Source organism: Equus quagga, chromosome 4, assembly GCF_021613505.1.
Source record: "Equus quagga isolate Etosha38 chromosome 4, UCLA_HA_Equagga_1.0, whole genome shotgun sequence".
Lineage (NCBI taxonomy): Eukaryota > Metazoa > Chordata > Mammalia > Perissodactyla > Equidae > Equus > Equus quagga.
In genome coordinates this window covers 111,956,360-111,976,674 of record NC_060270.1, presented here as the reverse complement: position 1 = coordinate 111,976,674, position 20,315 = coordinate 111,956,360, and the positions used below count along the sequence as shown (strand labels likewise).

General features: G+C 40.1%; 1 protein-coding gene across 1 annotated transcript in view; it reads right to left on the bottom strand.

The window, feature by feature from the left end:
* The window catches only part of PDK1 (pyruvate dehydrogenase kinase 1), a 31,403-nt gene extending 16,301 nt beyond the window's left edge, over positions 1–15,102 (bottom strand). Inside the window, exons 1-8 of the mRNA XM_046658561.1 lie at positions 14,745–15,102; positions 12,806–12,947; positions 10,651–10,722; positions 8,457–8,641; positions 8,067–8,162; positions 6,923–7,000; positions 5,351–5,427; positions 3,436–3,534 (exon numbers count right to left, since the gene is read on the bottom strand). Of these exons, the coding sequence (XP_046514517.1) occupies positions 3,436–3,534; positions 5,351–5,427; positions 6,923–7,000; positions 8,067–8,162; positions 8,457–8,641; positions 10,651–10,722; positions 12,806–12,947; positions 14,745–14,946 (951 nt within the window). The 5' untranslated portion in view covers positions 14,947–15,102. The remainder of the gene's footprint in view (positions 1–3,435; positions 3,535–5,350; positions 5,428–6,922; positions 7,001–8,066; positions 8,163–8,456; positions 8,642–10,650; positions 10,723–12,805; positions 12,948–14,744) is intronic.
* Between the last annotated feature and the right edge of the window lie 5,213 nt (positions 15,103–20,315).

Genomic DNA, 20,315 nt, shown 5'->3' with positions numbered 1-20,315 from the left:
GGCCTAGTGGTTAAAGTTCGGCGCGCTCGACTTTGGCGGCCTAGGTTCAGTGCCGGGGCACAGAACCACACTACTCGTCTGTAAGTAGCCATGGTGTGGTGGAGGCTCACGTGGAACCAGAGGAACCTACAACTATATGCAACTATGTACTGGGGCTTTGTTGGGGAAAAACAAAGGCAAAGAAAAGGAGGAAGATTAGCAACAGATGTTAGCTTAAGGTGAATCTTCCCCTGCCAAAAAATTTAAAAAAAAAAAAGAAAAAGAAAGAAATAATAAAGGGAATCTTTCAGCCTGAAATGAAAGAACACTAGATAGTAAATCAAATCCAAATGAAAAAATAAAGAGCACCATGAAAAGTAACTACATAGATAAATATAAAGAATAGTATAAGTGTGTTTTTGTTTGTAACTTTTTTTTTAACTTAAAACACAAGTGCACAAAGCAATAATTATAAATCTGTGTAGATGGGCATACAATGTATGAAGATGTATGTTTTATGACAATAACAGCACAGAAGATGGGAAGGGGAAGGGAATGGACCTATGTAGGAATGAAGTCTGTATATACCATTGAAATTAAGTTGGTATTAATCTGAACTAGATTGTTATAAATAAAGATGTTAATTGTAATCCTAGGGCAATCACTAAGAGAATAACTCAAAGAAATATAATAAGAGGAACAAGAAGGAAATTAAAATGGTACACCAGAAAATATCATTTTAACGAAAAAGGCATTAGTCATGGAGAAATAAAGAATCAAAAAGAGACATAAGACATATAGAAAACAAATGGCAAACTTAAATCCTACATTAACAGTAATTATGCTAAATGTAACCAGCTTGAACACTCTAATTAAAAGTGGACATTAGCAGGATGGATTAAAAAAACATGACCTAACTACATGCTATCTACAAGAGACACACTTTAGACTAAAGATACAAACAGGTTGAAAGTAAAAGCTTGGAAAAAGACACATCATAAAAACAAAAACCAAAAGAGCTGGGATGGTTATCCTAACATCAGACAAAATATACTTTAAGACAAAAATTGTCATTAGAGACAAAAAAGAGCATTTACAATGATAAAAGGCCAATACAGTTATGAGAAATGCATTGTCATCGTGTGAACATCATAGAGTGTATTGACATGAACCTAGGTGGTACAGCCTACTACACACCTAGCTATATGCTACTAATTTTATGGGACAACCAACATAAATGCAGTCCGTTGTTGACTGAAACATCCTTATGTGGGGCTTGACTGTATATCAAGAAGATATAAAATTATAAACATATCTACACTTAACAACAGAGCTCCAAAATACACAAAAGCAAAAACCGACAGCGTTGAAGGGATAAACAGACAATTCAAACATCATAGTTAGAGACTTCAGTATCTCACTTTGAATAATGGATATGACAGCTAGACAGAAGACCAACAAGGAAATAGAAGATGTGAACACACTATAAATCAACTAGGCCTAAGAGGTATTTATAGAACACTCCATCCAACAATAGCAGAATACACATTTTTCTCAAGTACACATGGAACATTCGCCAGGATAAAGCACATGTTAAGTCAAATGAAAATACAACAGAAAAAACTTATGGGGGGCTGGCCCCATGGTGGAGTGGTTAAGTTTTACACACTCCGCTTCAGCGGCCCAGGGTTTTGCCAGTTTGGATCCTGGGCACAGACATGGCACCTCTCATCAAGCCATGCTGAGGTGGCGTCCCACATAGCACAGCCAGAGGGACCTACAACTAGAATATACAACTATGTACTGGGGGGCTTTGGGGAGAAGAAGAAACAAAAAGATTGGCAACAGTTGTTAGCTGAAGGCCAATCTTAAAAAAAATATATATATATATATATATATACACACATATATATAAATAAAACTTATGGGATATAGAGAAAGTAATACTTAGAGGGAAATTTGTAGTTGTAAAATGTCTCAAATCAATAACCTAAACTTCCACTTAAGAAACTAACAAAAGAGCAAACTAACTCTAGAGAAAGCAAAAGGAAGGAAATAATAAAGATTAGAGTGAAAATTAATGAAATAAAGAAAAGAAAAAACAATGAAGAAAAATAAAGCAAAAAGTTGGTTTTTTGAGATTAGTAGTTTCCAAGAACTGGGAGGGTGGGGGGGGGGGGAATGGGAAGTGACTACTAACGGGTATTAGGGTTTTTCTTGGGAGCAATGAAAATGTTCTGAAATTAGACAGTGGTACGGTTGCACAACCTTATGAATATACTAAAAACCACTGAATTACACACTTATAAAAAAAGGAACAGTACACGGCTTCAAAATCTACAAGAGGATTATTTTCAATCTAGAATTCCATGTCTGAACTTAAATATTGGGAAAATGACAACTGAGGCTGGGTCGGGGAGAAGAGGTGGGGAGGCTCCAAGAGAGCTGACTCTTTAGCTACCACAACAGAGAGCTAGTATTTGCTGTTTAAAACTTTAACATTTTAGAAATCGTAATATCAGAATACTACTTAAAAATATAGCAATAAATCCCAGAAGAAATAACCAAAAGATTCTCTCTGGGTACTGCCTCCCAAACGGCCAAGAACTGACACATTTGATTTTTATCCTCTGTGCATTTATTACTTTAAAACAAAATTTAAAATGATAATTTAAAAAAGAGAAATGTCATCATACTCTAAGAAACTGGGCCACCTGAACAATGTAGTGGAAAAGGCCTGGGGAACAAGTCGGAGGACCTGATTTCATGTCCCATGTCATTTATTCACTAGGTAATCATGAGCTAAGCATTGTGTCTTAGTTTCCTCATCTGTAAAATTAAGAATAAAATTAGCTGTGCTCCTAACTAAAAAGCTGTTATGAGAATCAAGTGAAACAATCAAAATAAAAGTAGATTGAAAAGCACTGCGTAAAAATGAAAAATTAAACACTATCTAGATAACTCTAAAATACTCAAATATTTTATTTTATTTATTTATTTTTCCTGCCCAAAGCCCCAGTACCTGGTTGTATATCGTAGTTGTAGGTCATTCTAGTTCTTCTATGTGGAATGCTGCCACAGCACGGCTTGATGAGCAGTGCGTAGGTCCGTGCCCAGGAACTGAACTGGCGAACCCCAGGCCACCAAAGCAGAGCACAGGAACTCAATCACTCAGCCACGCGGCCAGCCTCAGTACTCAAATATTTTAAATTTTACTTATCAAAGTGGATACTCATGATTACTGCTAAATTGTCTCCACGATTTACTTTAACTTAAATCATCTGGATTAGGGACTGGAATAGAAACGGACTCAAGGGATAATTCCATAATCTGCGATACAAATGAAGCAACGTGCTTATTAGCTATTAGGGACATGATTTCCTTCTCCTAAGAAAATTATGCCTTCTGGAAATTACGCTCATGCTTTACATCAATTAAAAAAAACAAAACACTTACCTTCACAGTCAAATCCTCCTTACCCAGTGTGACATGGACTTGAATAGGTGGGTAAACACCTTTGTCAGCATAGTGTTCCATCGTTGCTCTCATTGCGTTCTGAAATACATTAGCCTTACATCAAAAATACAGCTTTAAAGAAAGAGAAAAACTAACTGTAATTTTCAAGTACACATGCACTACTTGAAATTTTAAAAATTTTAATTCAATGGAAAAATGTCAAAGAATCATAATCCTTATAACCAGATTTAAAGAATTACTTTTTAAAAGACATTATTAAGTCAGTTTTGGAGGACCTGAGATTTTTGATTTAAAGATTCCAACTAAATTCTGCATATTTTCCAAAACCAGACATCTCAACGCTTTTAACTATTTACATTAGAGCAAAAATTCTATTCAAATACTTTGATAATTTAGTAGATAACAGGCAAATCTTATTTTTGAAAACAGTTTCATCTCTATTTTTAAGACCCATTTTAATTGTCTTAAGTTGCTTTAAAAAAACATTTTTTTCAATATAACTAACAGCAATGGTCTTATTATGATGTAGAAACTAACCCAATTTACCACTAGTTTGAAACTAAGGATATTTACATTGTAAAACTGTTTTGATCAATTTCTAAAGGATACAGGGTACACAATGTCAACATATCATAAGCACTAAAAGACAACATGGCATGTAGCATTGGAGTAGAAATTGATAAGACTAGATACAGTTAAAAAGGCAAAAGACGGGGCTGAATTTGGAATTAAGAGCGTGTGGCCCTGGCACACCAATCAGGATTGAGGATCCCTGAGGAGGAGATCCTATCACCTCTACCAGGGCCATTTAAGATTGGGTTCCAGATGGAAGCATTATTATTGACATTATGTAAAACCTCTTCTATATATGGTAATATTTCTTTTATTATGCATCATAGGAAACAAGACCTTTATGTGACTGAAATTTCAAGGAAAAATTCAGTTTTAATCCTTTAGGTGCCAATTGTTCATTTATTTAACCACTTTGACAGAAAGATTTTTGTAAGGTATTAGATAGTTCTCGCGGTCCTAGAGCAAAAACGCATTCTTGAACCTTTGCTGTTCTAAAACAGTCGGTCAGTTTCTCTGTTTCAGTGTATTTTTCTTTTTCAAGATCAGGCTGAAGGCCACCTCTTCTCTCTTGTAGTTTGCTGCTGGCCAAAGATATGGTAACTAAAGTAAGAGAGACTACAGGCTTGATTTAGGGTAGTCATTTTCAGTCACAGAGACCCCTACCACCCCTCATCACTCACTTTCCTGTCTACCAGTCAGGGTTGCTGGTGTGCTATCGGGGGAATAAAAAAGTACTCAACATCACTAGCATAATTTTACCCAGTTTTCGAAATTTGTTGTGAAGAGCAAATATAATAGCAGAAGCCCTGGAAGTCAATATAAGTAACTTTCTCCAAAAAGAAAAGCATATAACAGTGGGACTCTGGGCCTTTAAAGGTGGAAAGTAGAGGAGCCCTCTTCTAAATATTTTGTATTGTAAAAATACAAACACTTTATGGAGCACCAATAATCTGCTGCCACTGTATTGGACAGTAAGCATGTTATTCCCAGTCTTCGTAATAACCTAGGAGGTATTATCCTCATCTTACAGAAGAGGAAACTAAGGCTCAGAAGGGTTGAGTGACTTGGCCAAGGTCACACACACATAAAGTAGCAGAACTGGAATTCAAAGCCAGGTCTCTCTGACTCCAAAGTCTGAGCTTTATCATCACACTGAGGTGCCCATCAGTGTTGACAAAAGGCTGATCTCCAGAACGTGATGTGACACTGAACATGAAATGACATCTTTTAATGAAACTGAGGAAAACCCAGCAGGAAACTTTCAGAGATTCCTAACCTCAGGAAAGGATGGATAAAGGTTATGTAATACTATTTTACAAACCTTGAAAAGTTCAAACACCATGTGATAGAGATGGGATGGTACATAAACCACTTGTATTGGTTGTCCTGGTGATTTTGCTACAGAGCAGAAGAGAAAAATATAAAAGTACAGAGAGATGTGCTTAAAGCATTTTTAAGAATAAACTGTGTAGTGATGAAAAGAAAACATTTACTAGGGAGGATAGTATTATTTGGGAGAGAACTGCCACACCAGTTCTTCACAGTACTAGTGTTTGAACCCCGTTCACATAGATTTTTGACAGGGAGAACACGAGTCCTGTAGTCACTCCTGCAATCCTGCATAACAATCTAACCAACTCATCTTCCATTCTTCTCTATGATGTGAGTCTTTTTAAAGGAAATTCAACCTTAAGGTCAGAATTTTGCTTTCCAAAGAGAACTATGAAAGTCTATAGACACCATAGTCCAACTCACCTAAATACATTCTTTTTTTAAAAGGCTATTTTTTAAATGTTTCACCCAGGTGAAATGGTTTCTGTTTTGTTTCAGGCATTTCTATGGCTATAGATCTGAATAATAAATTTAAGCCAGCATCAATTTATCAAGGATACTAATCCTACATTCAAACATTTAATAGGAGCCAGTTGTGGATGGAGGGCAGATAGTATGTAAAACAGAACCTTTAGTAGAACAAAGGAGTAAGACTCACCATTAGAATTCTAATAAAACCAGTAAGTTGGACTCTCCTCTGAATAAACTGCCCCTTGGAAACATGGATGGGACATCTAGAAACAACCTACAGTTCAGGTTTCCAAACTATCACTTGTGCATTGTGACTCTTATTTACTGAATGGTACCATTACGGACCAAAAGAGTTAATATGGCTCTAGAAAAAAAACAAGCAATTGTATTTTCAATTGGGTAACTTCTTCCACTGCTCTCTTACTATAAGTTCCAGAATACAGCTAAGTAAAAGCCTATTTAATTTTATTCTTTTTAAAGCGTCATCTTAACTTAGGAAATGTTTTTCCCTCTACCAACCTACCCTACCTTTAGGAAAAACAGTGAGATTCATCAGTCTCCTTCCAAAGCATTAAAACCTTTTTTGTCCAAAAGGCACTACTCAGGGTGAAAAGAAGATGGTCAGAGATAAACAGATTCTCAAACAGACGAGCATCTTTCTTCCTTCTTTTACACCTCCAGTCTTTCTACTTTCTCAACAACAAAAAGTGATTTACAACTCAGGAAGTAGAAATCTTAAAGGGAAAACTTTACATTATTGAAGAGCAGATAAAAGTCAAATGTAATTTTCTTGGCATAATTTTCTTCTATGACTAACCAGAAAATCAAAAACAAGCAACGAATCAATATTATCAACTGAAAATAAGGAAAATGGGAAAGAAAAAGCCACAATGTCTTTCAGAAAGAATCCAACTAAATTAAATATATATAACACACATATTTTTTAACATCATTGCTTTCCCTCAGCTTTCATATCCAATGAAGAAGTTGATGAAAAGTCCTTTTATATTAAAACAAATCTAAATTCTTCTACTTATTCCCTCTCAGGTAATCATAACACGAATCACTGAGGAAAAGACATCAGGCTTACCATTCAGTTCTTCAAGTTCTAGTTCAGGAGAGTTAATATAATACAAATCACACAGACGCCTAGCATTTTCATAGCCATCTAGTGTGAATCAAAACAAAAAAAGCATTAAATAAATTTACTTTTGGGTCATGCATTAAGATGGCAATAGTACCGATAAATAAAATTTTAAAACTTTCTAGAGAAGAAAATATACTTTAATAATCCTAGTTTGCGGAAGGTCTCTTTAAGTATGACATGACAAAGCCTAACAGCCATAAAGGAAAAATGACAGATGTGATTACAACAGAATAAAAACATCTGTATGAAAAAAGGTACCACAAAGTAAAAAGAAAAACAGCAGGCAGAAGAAAATATCTACAGTAGATACAGCAAAAATTTAGAATTGGTAAGGGTTTAGGAAGTAGATACCCTCATTCATTGCGTGACACCTTTCTGGAGGTATCAAAATTTTATATGCACTTTAAATGTTTTCAATCCTAGGAGTCTACCCTCTAAAACACTACCAAAAGTCAGCACACAGCTAAGGATGTTCACTGTAGTAGTGTTGGTAACAGAAAAAAAAAATAACCTAAATGTGCCTGAATAGGAGGATGGATTAATTCTGATTAATTCTGAATTATTCTGATTATTAATTCTGATTATTCTGATATGTCCATACAGCCGTTCAAAACCTGGGGTATATCCATCTGTACTAAACATGGTAAGATGCCTGTAAACTTGTAGAAAAATATACATAGAGTACCCCATTTTCCAAAAACAACAATGTAAGACCGACAATTATGCATGTGTCCGAGTACAGGCAGTATAAACAGAAAAAAGTATGGAAAGAAGCAAACCAAACTATTATGAATTATGCCTCCTAGTGTAGGGAACTAGAAAGTGGGGAGGGGGGAACTGAATTTTTTTTTGAAGTGAAACAGATACTCTCATAGTATCACCATATTTTGCTTAACAAAGCATTGTACCAACAAAATATTCATTCCACACGTAATACACAATTAACATTATGAAGTTATTTTCAAATCCATGCATTTGCTCCTAACATTTTATCTCATGATATAAATAGTTGTTTTAATAGCAAAAAATAACACTAAACAATTTTAATTTTTGCATCCTTTCTAAAAGGAGGAATGTAAGTATTTACCTTTAATAACTTCAACTACATTGCAGTTCGGATTTATGCTTCCAATGTGTTTTCGATGAGATGGGCTTCCTTTGCCTTTCCCACCAAATAATAAAGCTATCAAGAATAAAAAATAAAAACCAAACAAAATAAGCTAAACTACCAAATGCCCTTTTCCAGACATGAATACAGTTTCTCTAAATGGCACCCAACAGTAGAACAAATATTTTCCTTAAACATAAACACAGTATTTTACATTCAATAAAAACACCTTTGTATGGCAGTCTATTTTATTTTCTTAATATGCAAAAAAGTAAAATAAAATGTTTACTAAAGGGAGGCTTTCTAAATAAATTTAAAATATACCAACACATTTTATTTAGCTTCTTCTCTTGACTTCCAGACACTTACAGTGCTGATTGAGTAACATTCGAATTGAAATGCGACTCATGTAGAATCGATCCAAAAAGTACTGAACATTCTGGCTGGTGACAGGATCCACCCCGAAGCTCTCTTTGTATTCAATCACACCCTGGGCCATCGTGGGAATAACATCATTGTGTCGGTTCCTGATCCGTATCACAGCGTCTGTAAAGCTAAACAAAGCTGTCTGTCAAAACAGCCAAATATTTTGACAAGTGAATTTAATACTAAAGTCTAAGTTCAACCAACTATACTAGGCAAGAAATTCTCAATTCAGTTAAAGGCGCTTCAGTGCATGTTTTCCTACACTTATTTAAAATATATCTCAGACTATAAAATACATGGAAGCTATGAAAGTATAAGGACTTCCAAAACAAAACTTTTGAAATTTAATTATTTTCTTGGAACTTCTAAAAGTAAAGCTGCCATGAAACACAATCCTAAAAATGTTAAGGGTTTTCCTTAACCATTATCAACTAAGAGCATCTGAGCACTCACTATGAGGACGGTATTCCAGGGACATTCAGCATAAGACAGAGCTCTTCCTTCTAGGAACACATGCTCTGTAAGGAATGAAGATGAATGAGCCAAGAAAGCCTGTCTGTTTTGGAACTATTTCCCTAGGGTTCAAAGAGAGAAAGAACCACTTAGAACAGAAAAGTAGAAAAGAATTCTAATTTCATTCATCTTATGAGTTCAAAAAATGCAAGAGGAAAAGTAGACCATTGTGTTAAAAGAAAAAATTTTCAAATTATCCTGGCTTTTCATTTCTCTCATTTAGAAGACATTATTGCATGGTTAAAGAACTAAATAAAAGAGGAAAGAAGTCTTAATTATGAAGTAATAAAATCCATCTTGTAACATACGAATCAGAATTTACACTTGCCAATGAGTGCTTTCCCATTCAAAGTCATCATCTTGAGTACTATTAACTTATTCTGATGATGCTCTCACTACTCAAGACAATTTTGGAATTCCTAGTTTGTAATCAGCTTCAAAACCAAACTGTTAATCCAAAATACAAACAAGAAAACTCCTCAAAAACAACAAACAACTCATCATTTCTGGGCACCCCTTCATTTGTTTATTTCACCTCTCTCTCTTTTGAAAACCAAAACCAGTACTATTCTGATTGGCTGCTCACCTTATATTCTAGACTCAGCTCTGAATGACTTACCATTTTCAGAAGGTTCTATAGCATAATGTTTACTTTTAAGCAAGACTGCTTGGGTCCAAATCCTGGTCCCACCATTTGCCGGCTACGTGACCTTAAGGCTACTTTAAGTTACTTAACCTCTTTGTGCACACACAGCATTACCTCAACTGAGTTGTTTGAAAGATTAAAGGACATCATTCGTGTAAAGTGTGCTCCATACCTATGCAGAGAGTAAAGTCTAATGCTATTTTCAGATCAAAATCGTGTTAAAAAATGAAATGCTGCCATCATCTTTAAAGATAGTCAAAACAATGTGGAATAGACTCTGAGGAAAACAAAAGAGGTCGTCTTTCAGTTCTGAGCAACATTCATCGGAATAAGCAGGTAACTTCCTGAGGGGACTACTGGTTATCAAACTGATCACATTACTTAGATGGTCTTAGAGATCACAGGTCACAAACTGGAACCCACAGACGTGTTTTTATAGGCCTCCAGTGTCTTTAAAAACTTTTAATTAGATGCCGATCTTTCAAAATTGGGAGATTTTACATTAAAAATCCAGACTTGTGGCTTTTCTTTAACCACACAAAAACATCGGATGATCTGGGCAGCATTCTTGCATGGCCACAGTCAGGTTGAGCTGAAGGTGGCTGTCCTTTAGAAGCACGCACTCTCCAGGTTAAAAGGCCTCACCAGTTCCCTACCATCCAAGTGGCACTGAGGCCACATCTGGATTTCCACTGATCATCACACTTGAAGGTGTCTTTTCCTATGGTAGGGCAATGAGGGACATGAGGCATTTTGTACACCCAGCCCAATTCACTGATTCATGTCACCTGCCTCACCTGTATGGGCTGTTATAGATAAATATACTACTATGTGTTCTAGAGTAGTGGGAAGCAAAAAGTTCATCAGTTTCCCCAAAGTGACCCAACAGCAGTTTAAGCTCAATACATCTACATTTTTATATGATGTTTAAAGAGTATAAAAATTGTGTTCAGAATAGGGTCAAAACAGCGTACTTACTCATCAATAGTTTTAGCATCTTCAGCACTTTTGTCCTTAAAATCAAGAAGCTCCTGAAGACTCTGGATATACCTAAAATGCAAATCAACAGGGCGAATTGGTTCTTTTACACTTTTAAAGTTCAATACTGTAAGAATACTCAAAAGGCATTTTTAATATTTCTTAATTTCTAATTTAGAATAGTGCCAGAAATTATGATTTTAGTAGTTTTACATCCATTCATAGTTGAGCAAAGCGCCCAACACAAAGTAGTAGAAAATACATGTTTTCTTCTAAAAACATAGGCTAATTTGATTTAAGAATTTTAAGATTTCCTACTGCTTTTTTTTTTAAGTTCTATACTCTAAAATAGTTTTCCAATTTCTTAAATTTACCCCTGTACATTGCAGTATAAATACCGACTGTCATCAGAACTGAGTCTGTCATCAATAACTGTGTGCTCTGGGAAAAATGACCTAACTTGCCTTAGTCTCAGTAAAATGGGGAGGCCAGTCTACCTTTGTCTAACAGCCTAATTTAAACATCTGTACTTTAAAACCTTAATTTTAGAGGTTTACGTCTAATCAACAAATATTTGTTGAAAGCCTACAATTTACCACATAGTTCTTTTAAACAGAACTGAACAAAAACAAAAGTCATGAAAATGTCGGTTTTTAATTTACCTTACAATGCAACGTAGCAAAACACCTGTTAAGGAAGGAGCAGGAGGAAAGCCAAATGACTTTCTCAAGGGCATGCCTTTCCCAAGGCCACGCCACCAGGCACAATGGCAGGGCGGGCCGGAGCTAAAAACACCACCCTGCCATTCAACGACCATCAAGGGTGTAAGGTCTGCCCTGGCTCGTCTGTTCGCGCTTTACCTACTGCCAACTGCCCTAACTCAGTAGGCACCCAGGGCCAGTGCAAGCGTGCTAAGATTCTGCAAATCCCTATGTTGGTTTGGAAAGCTGTTCCTGGCAAGCAGTGGGCCTCTCTGTCAAGTGATTCTGGTGTCTACCGTTTTTCTTTAACCCTTACTTTTCTCTTCATTGGCAAGAAAAACTAGGCTCTTTATTCAAGAGATATCTGAGTACATACAACGTGTTGGCACAGATCAGATTTGAAAATGCAGCATATTCTATTTTTAAAGAAGAATTTAAAAAACCAGGAATAAGCCTCCACAGAAAATTATGCGTTCTCCTTTATCCTCCAGCGTAGTTACACCACGTTTATGACTGTTCCGTACGTGGAACAGACAGCATCTGATTATCATATGTGCTGCAGTCATACTGTTTTTGCTTATTTTTAAAAACTGATGTTAGATCAGCTTCTCCCACAAACTACAATGCCTACAAAAGGAAAGTTAGGCTCTCCATGAACCATAATTGTGAAATGTCTTGCAGCTAAATTATTTTCATTTAAGACTGAACTCTAGCTAACTATTTTGCTTGAAATGGACAGTGCTTAAGAGAATAACACTTTTAAATTAAAAACATTAACAAAAAAGGTTGTATATAGGTGGCCACATGCATCCACACCCTTAATACCTCCACTGCCACTTTTTGGAAAAGAGATCATAGTTTCTATACAATTCCAATAACTTCTAATTGTTTAAACACGGTAGAATAAAAATTTTAATTTTTGTGATGTATAAAGATATATTTCAATGGAACAAACTACACCCTTTAATACATTTCATCATTCTGACTACAGTATGGTAGAAACAAACAAATCTGGGTTTGACTCCCGGCTCCACTATGAGTGGTACGGCCTTAAGCAAAGGTCTTCGCCTGTAGGTGCCTCAGTTTCCTCATCTGTAAAACAGAGATAATGCCTACCAGGCAGGGTTATTGAAGGGATTAAAGGTAACGCATATAAATCCCTAGCCATTAACAAATGGTAGATATTTTTATTATATTATAACATAACATTCCTGCAGATTTAATAACAAAATTCTCAAATATACTGTATTTCTGTGCCGTTCTGATCGGTTTTTTCAAAACCGAGGAGTGGAAGAAACCAGGATTCAGGGGACAAGCCCAGACACATGCCCAAAAAGGAGGAATGCTGCTACTACCTTAAGATTCCACTGAAGATTTAAAAAAAAGTATTTGCTCTAACCTTGAGTAAAGTTCACAACTCCACTGAAATTGCAAACACAAGATGGGAATCTTACCAGCTTTGCACCAGTTGAACCGAGGGAGTCCTGAGAAGATTATCTGGAAGAAGACTTATTTCTTTCATTATATTTGCCAATCTAACAGGTAACTCTTGCCGCAGAAACATAAATGAGGTCTTCTCACAAGCATTCACAGATCCTGAAACCAAACATGGTGGGAACAGAAGTAAGCAGAAGCCATGAGGCAGCAGAAGCCGAGAGGCACGGAGAACACAGGGGGAGTTCTCTGGCAAGGGTGGCAGTTCCACCATAATGACAGGACGAGGAGGCAAGGGACGGGATAACCAGTAGCCAGGGTTGTGAGGCATCCTGAATGACCTTCCAATTCCTGACGTTCCAACCACCTTGCAGAGCAATGAAGGCACTCTCCCCATCTCCATTACTTGTAACCGTACTGTGATCTCACATCTTAGAACAAAGGCACCCCAAGCAAGTCTGAGCAAGGGGCAGAGTCTAATTAACAGTAGGACCTGCAAAAGCCTATTCTATTTAACCTGCCATCATTCAGAAAATCTGTTTCCTAACTCGAGGTTTATGAGAAGTGAATACCTGTCTAAGACACAGAGAAATTTTGATGTGTGCATAGGAACCATACTAACTACCAAAAGTAAAGATTCGGAAATGTAGAGAAGGGCTCCTAGGCCACAGAAAGCAAACAACACCAATGCCTGTTCAGCAACCATCTTCAAGCTTCTCCCCCCCCAGGTCCTATTCTATGGATGCCTGGAAAGCAACCTTCTCTTCCTCCACTCCTACTTCCTCCACTCCTGCATCAGGATGCTAAGCAGAACAGTAGTAAAATGTCCTCTGGCAAGCAGTTAAACTGCAATGCATTTTAAACTCACTAATTTAATTTTGCTGTTTTAGCAAGAGACAATCTGAGCAAAAACTAGATTATCAACAGCAGGAATTACAGCATTAAAGGAATATATTTTCTTGTGAAAGTTTAATGGCCTACTTGTGAACAAGGCCCAATCCACCCCTTAATCACACTAAAGTCATTTTAAAGTAAAAATAAAAACCGAGGGCTTTGAGTCAAACAAATTTGCCACTGTAAGCCGCAATTTTAAGATAAACCGGCCAGCCATGCTGGTATCTTTTAAGCCCACCAGTGATCTGCTAGTGACCTAACAGCACTTACAATGCAGAAGATAACTTTTTCTACTCAAATTTAATGAGTTTATTAGAGTTTTCCCTTTTCCCTTTGGCACTCCCATATGAGAAGTCAAAGTTAAATACCTAACTTTGCAATTCCTTGGCCATCGGTTGCATCCTTTCTAGAGAAAACCAGGAAGCACCCATAAGAGGAAGAAGAAAGTGGATGCTCGTTTCTACAGGGGTGAAATGCGGTCAACCCCACAGCATCTTGCACTTCTGCACGTTACCCGTGCTCAAGACTTATTTGCTGTTGCTGAAAGGAATGTGCTGTTGGTGGAAACTCTTAAGCAAGTAGCAAGGAAAACATTCTCTGGAACATTTGGGCAAGTTATAACCTGCTTCTCCTATCATCACGCCAGTTGTAAGCAATCATCATATACAAAACTGAGCATTTCTCATCACTCTGCAGAATCCGAACACGACTCCCGGCGGAGTCCACACACTTGCCTCTCGGTGGAGCTCTTCGGAAGGGGCCTGGCAGCGAGCACGGATCGCACACGTGCGCCGAAAGGCGGGAGGTCACTCCACCCGCGGCCCTCCCGGTTTGTTTTTCAACAATACACGGTAAAAAGGCACACGCCCCGGGTTACTTACCCGGCCTGCCTGCGCCCGCACCTGAGCTTAAGGATGTGTCCGCGCGGGAAGAACGAAGCACCTAAGGCGCCGGGGTGGACGTTAAGGAGGAGGGGCGCCACGGAGAGGGGAGGGGGCCAGCGCGGGCCGGCCGCCGCTCCCCGCCAGGGCCGCGCACAAAGGCCCGAGGCCCGGGTGCACTCACCGAAGTCTAGGAACTGCTTCATGGAGAGCGGGGAGGGCGAGAAGCGCGCGTAGAAGTCCACTTGGCCCGGAATGCCACCTTCGGGCGCCGGGCCCGAGCCCGAGTCCGAGGTGAGGCTGCGGCTGGCGCCGGGGCGGGCGGCGCGCAGCGCGGAGCCCGGGCCAGCCGAGGCGGCTCCGCGCAGCAGCCGCGCCAGCCTCATGCCGAGCCCGCCGGAGGAGCCCGCGCCCCCGGCGCCTGGTCGCCGCTCGGCGCCGCGGCCGGGCAGTACGTGAGGGACGTGGCGGGCCGCCGGGGGGAGCGGCTGTCACCGCCGCGGCCGCCGCCCCCAGCGCGGCTGGGCTCGATCCAGGGAGGCGGGAGGGGGCGGGGACGAGGGCGGGCGCGAGGGGGGCGGAGAGAGCGCGGGGCCCGCCCCCGAGCCAAAATCCCGCCCCCGCGCCTCGGCCCCCGCCCGCGAGAGGGCCGGGAGGGCGTGAGCAGGTGTGGTGGCGGTAAGCCGCGGGTACTGGAGGAGGCCGGGCTGCCGGGGCGCCTCCCCCGTCCCAGGCTGGCCCCGCCGCCCCGCCGGACCACCTGCGGGTGGCCGCCGCGACCGCAGGCTGCGGAGTCGCGCTAGCCATGTGGTGCGCCCCCTTCCCACGCCCTTTTGGAACAAAGGCACCTTCCTTCTTCCTCTGCCCGCGCAGCCTCAGCCAAAAGGCTCAAGTCCGGGGCCGCGCTCCGCTTCCACACACTGCGGTCTCCCGCCGTGAGCGTGTTCCAGAAACTCCTCTGTGATGCAAGCCCATATTTTAAAGGTGAAGAGACTGAGACCCCCTGGAGCTTCAGAGCCGAGCCTTCTCAAACAGTGGGACATAAATAGGAATGGTGAACAGTGGAGAGTGTGGTCCTAAATAAGATCACAGCGACTGCTGTCCCAGAGAAGATGATTGGCAGCCCAACTGGAAGCGTTATGTCCAGGCATTCTCGGCATGGTCACAGTGTATTTAAAGGGTCCTTCCACTCTGACTGCCCGCCCTTCTCTGTCTTCTTAGCGTCCCAGTTTGCTCCTTCCTTTCCAGGTTTCTAAATAGTGCATATATGACTATCTAGTCATATCTAGTGTTGATTTAATCCCATAGAGCTGTGAGGGCTGCAGTCTACAATGAAAATCACTGCTGCCCCTCGTCCACTGCTTCACCCCCAGTGCTTTGGCTTAGGTGATGTCTCAGATGCAACAAAATTACTTTTCCTTAGGTGTGTAGTTTATCAATTAAAAAATATATATATGTCTATCTTCAGCTGTTACTGGTATAAAATAATTCATTTCTCCATGGTGGTCAAGTCTTGGGTTCTATAAAAATATGATATGTATAAAGAATGAGATGAGTCTCTTTTTAGGGTGTATTAGTCCCACGAGTTTGGCCTGAAGGAGAACATTGACTACCTGGAAACGAGTGTAGGTAGTTGAGGGGATGGGGTGGAAGCAGCAATTGGACACATTCTCTGAAGGTGGTGCCTCTAACAACTTTTATAGGTATCTGCTAACGTCGTGGTTATGATTTTGGTAAAAACATGTTAGAGGAAACAGCGTGACATAAGACTATAACATATGCAGAGAAAGTAATCAGAGGATGGTATCTGTTTATGTGCTTGCTGCGCCATCAACCATACTCTGTAACTGCCAAATCTGGCCTGCCTTCATCCATTCTATAAATATTTGTGAATGCCTACAGTAGGTACCAGGTAATGTTCTAGGTGGCTGGGAATAAAACCACATGCAATTCAGATAAAATCCCTTTCAGATACACCTGCTCTTACAAAGCATATGCTGTAGGGTCCAACATGGTAGAAAATTTACACCATCTCTTCAAATATTAGAGAGCCTGCTCTCTGAAAGGATTAGGTTTGTTCTGAATGGCCCAGACACCAGATGGAAGACCTGTGGGTGGAAACTGTAGGGAGGCAGATTGACTCACACATGGAAAATTTTGGATGGTTACAGCCGTTTGACTGTGAAATGGGCAGCCTTAGAGGAACAGGGAGTTCTCGTCAATGGCTGTTAGAGTCTAGAGGACAGCTTTATAAGGGCACTGTGGGGAGGGTTTGGGGGAAGCCGTGTGGTGTGATGAAAAGAGCCTGGCTTCTGGTTTCAGATCCTGGCTCTGCCATGTAGGGGCCAGGTGGCCTTGAGTGAGTTACTTAACCTCTCTGAGCCTCAGCCTCCTTACCTAAAAAGGGGAAATAATAACTGTCTTACCGGGTGACTGTGACATAGTCTAGCTATCTTGTTAGCACAATGCCCAGGACATACTAGACACTCAATGAATGGCCTCTATTTCTTATCATTATTGCTGTATTTTATTATTTCCTTATTAGGATTCTATCAGAACCACTCACACATGTTTTGCCTGAAGCCAGTTTTACTGAAGGTTTTGGAGAAAACAATTAAAAATTAGACCTCCTTAAAATTATTTCCTCAACCATTTTCCACAACTCTGCTCCAGCCTCCCTTCATGTTGCCTTCCTCCTTTCCTCTCTCCTTCCTTCTAGACCACTACCTGAGGTCCAAATTCTTCTCAACTATCATGCACAGTAGTATTCAGCTCCCTCAAGTTCTCTTTGCAACTCTGCTGCTTTCCACCTGAGCATGTCAAGGTGCTCAGCTAAACATTAACTTGTGTGGAAGCACAAGGCCCAGCAGAAAGCTTGAGATTCATTTGGCAAGTTCATTCTCCCAGAAACCAATCCAACTGTTTTATAAGGTGTTTTTTCTTTTCTCCAAAGTATATTCACCAAGCTTCCACCCAATATGCAGACAAAGAGTATATGAAAACATGTATAAAATGGCATCAACTTTTTGCTTCTCGGTCCTAAGGCTTAGGGTCCAGAAGCTGGAAAGAACATGAGATTTTTTTTCAGGTATCTGTTAACATAATGGTTGCCAAGACTGTTGTAAAAATACTGTTGTAAAAATAATCTTACAGAAAGTGGCATGAACATAAGACCATGAGATGTGGAGAAAGTGATCAAAGGGTGGTCTCTTTTATATGAACTTTACTGACAGGCTATAGTATTTAACTATGTAGATAGAAAACATAATCATATTCTAAGGCTCTATAAAATCTTTCTATATAGTATCCTTGCACCAGATCCTGTAAATTCACTGAGAATTTATGATTCATGTTGGGCTGATTTGACTGAAAACAGTGGGAACAGCAATGGAAAACACCCTAGGCCGTATCACGCTGTCTGTATTACCATCTGACTTCATGGGGCTCAGAGGAGAAGAGGAGAGAAAAGTCATGATATTTGTTCCCCTGCCCCTTCCTGCCAGGCAGTGCTTTGTGTCCCTCTTAAGTCTGCCCACAGCTCCCTCCCCATGGCCAACGAGTCCTAGAGTCCTAGACATGGTACCAGTTTCTCATTGTTAAGTGAGGTGCTTCACCCTCCAGCTGCTGAGCTCTGCCCACACCTCTGTAAATAGTCCCTTCAATTTCCCTTTTGAGTGTGCCGCCATTGCCTGCCGCAGAACCCTGACTAATACATTGGAAAGGGAATTTTCAGAAAAGGTAGAATCATGACTCCATGCAGCTGTAAAATGAACATGTCAACATCACGTTGCATACTTTAAATAGCTTACAGTTTTGTCAGTTATACTTCAGTAAAGCTGAAAAAAAATAAAATAAAATGAACATGCCAAAAGATTAACATGTTGATTAAATGAGGGAATCAGAAAAGATGTTACAACCAGTTCAAAGGAGAACTCGAAAAACAGGAATACGGAAATGAATTTGCAAAGGGCCGCAAAACTGGCTTTTTTCCCTTAGGAATCGGGAACCCTCCACCTGACAGAATTTATTTGCATGGATATAGGCAAGAATTATTTGCATTATTGGGGCTGGCTCCGTGGCCGAGTGGTTACGTTCGTGCGCTCCGCTGCAGCGGCCCGGGGTTCGGATCCTGGGCACGGACATGGCACCACTGGTCAGGCCAGGTTGAGGTGGCGTCCCACATCCCACAACTAGAAGGACCTGCAACTAAGATATACAACTATGTACGGGGGTGGGGGGGGGGGGGTTGGGAAGAAAAAACAGGAAAAAAAAAAAGATTGGCAACAGTTGTTAGCCCGGGGGCCAAATTAAAAAAAAAAAAGGAATTATTTGCATTATCAGTTATCTACAATTTACAGAGTTATAAATAGTTCAAAGACAGTGAATCAGTATCAGACACCCTAGAAGGTTGTGCTCAAGATGATGCATTGTATTCCCCTGAAATAATTTTACCTTACATGCATTTGCCTTCTCTCTTTAAGGAGTGCTGTCCTTGAGTCATTACTTGTGCAATGATGTGGAGGCCATCCTATTCAGCAGGATTTGTTTTAGGGAAAACACCGTATTTATCTGGAGTAGGTACTTTGATATGCTACAGGAATTGAGAGATCCGCAGGGAAAGCTCACAGAACAACTCTGCAGGAAGCCAGGAGAGGAATTCCCTGTGTGGAGCCGAGGGGAAGGGAGGTGGCAGATGATTACAAAGGCTGTTTCACAATGAGAGCACTCCCTGTAACCCTCAGAGAAGTTTACTAAAAAAAGAAAAAGAAAAAGATTGTTGAGACTGAATCTTTTGTGCCTTTGTGCCACTTGGTGAAGAAGATGAATTTTGCATGAGAATTGGAGCCAATGGGAACGGTATTGGCACACAAGGAGCCTAAGTATTGTTAGCTAGGGGGTGATGAGGGGGACTCTGAGGTTGCAAACCCTTAAGAATTTACAGACATGGACAGGGGGAACTCTGGACTCGGACAAACTGGAATTGGCAATTGGAGCCTAGGTCTCTCAGGGGCGAGAAGTCTCCTGCTGATGTCTGAATTATACATGTCATCAGCAAAGTTCAAGTTGCTCTCTTTTTAAAATTTTGTTGGGGTGGGGAGATGCAAATTTCTAGTTTCACCACCAATTTTCCTTTATTTCTTCCATTTCATTTCTTCTTAGGTTCGTAGCTGTCTGCTTCTGGGGTTCATTCATTCAATAAATAAATGTTTCTTTAGACATGCTATGTGCTGGGCAAACACTATTTTAGGTTCTGGGGATACAGCAGTGAACAAGATGTCCAGGTCCTCGCTCTCATGGGACTTCTAAGGGGAAGAGACAGATGGTAAATAAATGCATAAGATTATCCCAGAGAGTGCTAAAGCCTGCAAAGATTAAAAAAACAGTACTGTTATAGATTGTGTATATGTGTGTGTGTGTTGTATGGAGGTTACTTCACAGGGGAGGTCAGCAAAAGCCACCAGAGGTTAAGACCTTAAGAGGCCTGATGAATAAATGAAAAGCAATAGGAAAAGTTAAAATTTTGAGGTATATGAGGAAGCCATTTTGTTCGAAACTAATTTGGCCTGACCTTATTTTTCCAGAAAGGCCTGACGTGGCCTGTCAATCATGTATTATACATCTGCTGGAAACATTTACAAAGCAAAGAATAGTGCCTTTAAAGATAGGCATGTATGCCTCCCCCATATCAGCATTTCTTTCAAGATAAGCATTTCTTTCCAGAAACTAAGGGTCAACCTGGCTTGCTGTACTCATC